The 4,584-nt window shown below is 50.9% G+C and overlaps 1 protein-coding gene across 1 annotated transcript; it reads left to right on the top strand.

Annotated features, from left to right (window-relative positions):
- Positions 1–1,836: 1,836 nt before the first annotated feature.
- LOC136492431 (NAC domain-containing protein 96-like) lies at positions 1,837–4,315 on the top strand. Its single transcript, XM_066488451.1, has 5 exons — positions 1,837–2,516; positions 2,965–3,242; positions 3,339–3,587; positions 3,686–3,950; positions 4,057–4,315. The coding sequence occupies exons 1-5, from the start codon at positions 2,360–2,362 to the stop codon at positions 4,173–4,175; spliced, it is 1,068 nt and encodes a 355-aa protein (XP_066344548.1). The 5' UTR covers positions 1,837–2,359; the 3' UTR covers positions 4,176–4,315.
- The last annotated feature ends 269 nt before the right edge of the window (positions 4,316–4,584 follow it).

Genomic DNA, 4,584 nt, shown 5'->3' with positions numbered 1-4,584 from the left:
GTTCAGGTGGGGAAGAGCCAAACGTGCGTGCGTGTATCATGCAGTGGTAGGGGACTGGGGAGGGGTCAATTTCAATTCACAACGAAACAAGCATGTGAGGTCCAGCAAGCAAGCAAGCAGAGTAGCCAAGTACAACGCCATGTTCGTTTAGCTTATAAGCCGTACTTTTTAGTTAATGAATAGTATTTTTTTTCTCACAACAAATCAATCAACAGTACTTTCAGTCATGACTTATCAGTCAAGCGAATAGGGCAAAGATGGATTGGTGGGCAGCGAAGGCCGCCGTGAAGTGCAGTGTAAAATCGAATGACCAACTTGGTTTCCTTATTCAGAAAAGCAAATGTAGTACACTCAAGGACCTCGAGTACTACTTCCGTCCTAAAAAGAATATGACTACGAGTTACATGCCACGAAAAATGGTTTACTTTTGACAAGTCTTTAGTGAATAATATTCATATTTATGGCTTTTAATTAATTTATTATGAAAATATATTTCATAATGAATCTGATGGTATTTATTTGGTATCATAAACATATATATATTTTTTATCTATAATTGATAAAAAAAACTTAGGGGAGTAAAACGTGATAATGCGTTAGAATTGCATTCATTTGGTGACGGAGGTAGTAAAACACAGTGCCATAATCCGGCTGCAAGTTAGTTAATCAGTCGATCGCTAGTCTAAACCTGAGCTGTAAAAACCAAGACAAAGGCAAGCAAGAATAAAAACTGGGCGGTCACGAATCCCATCCCGGACCTGCAGTGTGTCTGGTGTCTACCGACCTCGCTCATCCCCAAAACCAGTGATGGCGGATTAAGCTAAGCTAAGCTGAGCTAAGCACGGATCCAGCACATTGGCAAAATTAACCAAAAGTTTACTCCTATCCTATCCTATATGAACTGACAAATTTGCGCTTTTGGGCGAGGCGGCGGCGGCGGCCGACTGCAGTTGGCAAACAGAACAGGCAAAGCGAATAAACAAACGATGCAGAGCCCCGAGCCCCGAGCTGAAGCCGATCCCGGAACGGTAAATGATCGCCACAAGATTAGTGTTCGTCGCATCATCACACACAGTCTGAACACTGCCAGTACGTATATAGAAACTACGACTCTACGAGAAAGGTGCAGGACACAGCACACGCATGCTTTCTGTGGCCTCCTCCTGGTCGATTCAGAACACTTGCCTGAATTGAATGAAACACGAGCCAGTACGCATCTGCTGCCGCGTGTGTAGTCACCGATGAACTCAACTGAATGCACGGACGGCGCGAGGGCTTGACACGCTGCGCGCGTTGGTTATTAGTTAACCGAATCCAACCAGCGGTTTTGGTGAGCTAGCCCCTAGTTGTGCTGCCGCCATAAACGTGTGAAACTGAAACAGTTACGCGGCTCCCGGCGGCTGCTTGGGGGCGCGACAACGACGACGACAAGGCAGGGCGCGCGGGAGAGGAGAGGAGGAAGTTTGGAATTTCTTCGCTCGGACGACCGCCGCGCGCGCCGACCTCGCCCTCGCTTTCCCTGCCCTTCCAGTCTAGGACCTGTTTGGCAGGGCTCCTCTCCGGCTCCGGCTTCTTCAGAGGAGCCCTGCCAAACGTTTTCTTGGAGGAGCCGTTTTTCAGTAAAAAACAGAGGAGTCGGAGCCGTTTTGGAGGAGCCACAATTTGTGGCTCCTCCAAAACGGCTCCGGCTCCTCCGGAGAAGCCCCTCGGGAGGAGCCGTGCCAAACAAGCCCTTAGTCTCCAGCCTCCCCTGTACTCCGTGTCCGTGTCCGTGTCTATATAAACGGCATCGCCCCGCGGCTTCTCACACCCTCTCCTCCTCCTGATATCCCTCTCTCTCTCTCTCTCTCTCTCTCCTGATCGGCAAGGCAAGGCAAGGCAAGTTGAAGCAGCCTCCCTCCCCTCAACCTGAACAATATAATCATTTGTTCTTCAGGCCCGCCCAGCCCTTACTTAATCTGGCTGGCTGGCTGGTAGCATAATCTAGCTAGCTTAGCTAGGCTCGGCTGACCCTGATAATGATCTTGGACTCCAGCAGCTGCTTCTTCATCATCGCCCGCGCGCTGGTTCTCCACACTAGGAAGAGCTTCTATTTCTGGATTTTCCACATCTTCAACAGATGTCCCCTCCTCCTTGTCCTCCTCCATTGCCACTAATCTAATACAACAGTCTACATACATCTGCTCGTCATCTGCCTGAAATATTTGCTTGGCAGTTGACATTATTATATCTCAGCTCAGTTAGTATTGGATCAGCAGCATTTCCTGCCTCTTCTATATATACATCCATCTTTCAGCTAGGTCTTCCTTACCTGCCTGAATACGTACCTTGCTAAGTGTGCATTCATATCATCGCTGTGATGGGAACCATGACTCTGCCGCCCGGTTTCCGCTTCCACCCGACGGACGACGAGCTGGTGGGCTACTACCTCAAGAGGAAGGTGGACGACCTCAAGATCGAGCTCGAGGTCATCCCCGTCATTGATCTCTACAAATCCGAGCCATGGGAACTACCAGGTGTGTACATATTCATACATACAGACATACGTGCCAAAACAAAACCCTTTGACTTGTTAGACTAATTTTTTAGTTGTAGCCCATTGTTCTCGCAGAAACAAGTGAACAACAAGAGTAAAATGCATGGTTGAAACACAGAGGAACATGTTCGACGAATATCACTTGCTAGAGACTAGAATAGAAAGTAAAAAAGGCGACCTTTATATAATTTTTTTTTCTCTCCCGGGCATCTGCCCTTTTTCTCGCTAGGCCGGTTGCAGATAATAAGTTCTTGTATAGCCTTTTCAAAAGAAGAAACATGTTGCTCAGAACAGAAAAATAATACTCCTATGCCATGTTCCCATTCTCTGACTGAGAACAATTATATTAGCACAGTTGATTTACAGAATCAGTTGAGTTTGCACAGCAGCAACTGATTCCTGTTCCATGGATTAATTGTGTATCGCAGAGAAGTCTTTCCTGCCGAAACGAGACCTGGAATGGTTCTTTTTCTGCCCCCGCGACCGCAAGTACCCCAACGGGTCGCGCACCAACCGCGCCACGACCACGGGCTACTGGAAGGCCACGGGCAAGGACCGGCGCATCGCCTGCGACGGCGGCGTCTACGGCCTCCGCAAGACGCTCGTCTTCTACCGCGGCCGCGCCCCCGGCGGCGAGCGCACCGACTGGGTCATGCACGAGTACCGCCTCTGCCAGGACATCGCCCACGGCGCATGCAACTTCATCGTGCGTCCCTTTCTTGTTTCATTTTGTTTTGCATCGATACATCAGTGCTGCTCAACTGAATCAGAATGAAACTGTCGTTTTCTTTTTCTCCTGTAGGGTGCTTACGCGCTGTGCCGCGTGATCAAGCGGCACGAGGCCGGGCTGCTGCAGGGCGAGCCGGCGGCGGGCAGGGCGAAAGCAACCGCCAGCAGCGCGAGAGGGCAGATGAGCAAGGTCTCCAGCAGCTCGTCCCTCGTCAGCAGCGAACAGCTCAGCGCGTCGTTCACGCCCACCAACTCCAGCCCCCCTCCTACTCTGGACGTGGGAATAATGTGCACGATGGCTGATTCCGGCAACGCGTTCCAGGTACACAAGCAGAACCTTTGCTCCCTGTCATCCTTTCATGTGTTGCTTTGTAGTATGTGGGAAACGAACGGTCCGATTGAAACGAAATTGATGTGCAGAGCCCCGTTGGCGTTGGGTACGGCGTGACGGCGACGGCCACCACCGGCACCGGGGGGCTGCCGTCGAGCCCACTGCCCCCGCCCCTGCTGCTGGCGTCTCCCCACGACACGTTTTTCATCGGCGACGACTTCTCCGCCGCGGCCTCAGACGAATCGCGTTCGCACGCGCACTTGTTCGGCGGCGACATCATAGGGATGGGCAGCGGCGTCTCGGAGCACGAGCTGAAATGGGACAGCTTCGCCTACCCAAACACATTCTCGAGTGGTAGGTGTATCCTCCTCCTATGAATTGCGGCTCTCCGGTCACTTGATCGTGACCTCCGCCTATGAATGCGAATGACGGCGATCTGTGTGTATCTGAACGTCTGCAGGTGCCGACACGTGGAACACGGCGGCGGCGAGCCCGACGATGCTGTGCCGGCAGGCCAGCGACGGCATCGAGGACCTGGCGGCCATCTTCTCCTCGGACGACAACAGGATCGTCTTCTGATGTCAACGGAGTGCTCTGCACCTGATTTCAATTGCATGCTCCTGAAGATGCGTGGCATGTGTGTGACCTGCTCCCGAACTGGCGGTATATTTCTCAGCCTTGGAAGGGGAGATACTAGCATATATACATATGTCTACATTCTGAGTTTTACTAGCTGGTAAGGTTAAGATAAAAAGGATACTGGGAATTACTAGTGATGGCTACGGAGTGATGGCATCTTTTATTACAGTCTTCTCAGCGCTACTCGTGCTGTGTACCGTGTCACTTTCTAAACCCGTGTGTCCATTCCACCTAGTAGTAGTACTTCTGTGCTTGACCTGTCCTGTGCTGTGTACGACAGAGCTAGTATGTCAATGCAATATTGCACTGCTTTGTAGCCTTAATTATTAACCATTCTTAATTCCATGTC

The sequence above is a fragment of the Miscanthus floridulus genome, chromosome 1, assembly GCF_019320115.1.
Source record: "Miscanthus floridulus cultivar M001 chromosome 1, ASM1932011v1, whole genome shotgun sequence".
NCBI lineage: Eukaryota > Viridiplantae > Streptophyta > Magnoliopsida > Poales > Poaceae > Miscanthus > Miscanthus floridulus.
Note: the sequence above shows the minus strand (reverse complement) of the source record. Positions and strands in the feature narration are given on the sequence as shown.

Excerpts from the sequence above, each read along its gene's own strand:
- LOC136492431 (XM_066488451.1), top strand. The coding sequence starts at position 2,360 with ATGGGAACCATGACTCTGCCGCCCGGTTTCCGCTTCCACCCGACGGAC. Across the intron at positions 3,243-3,338 it reads ACGGCGCATGCAACTTCATC|GGTGCTTACGCGCTGTGCCG; the intron begins GTGCGTCCCTTT and ends TTTCTCCTGTAG. Across the intron at positions 3,588-3,685 it reads ATTCCGGCAACGCGTTCCAG|AGCCCCGTTGGCGTTGGGTA; the intron begins GTACACAAGCAG and ends ATTGATGTGCAG.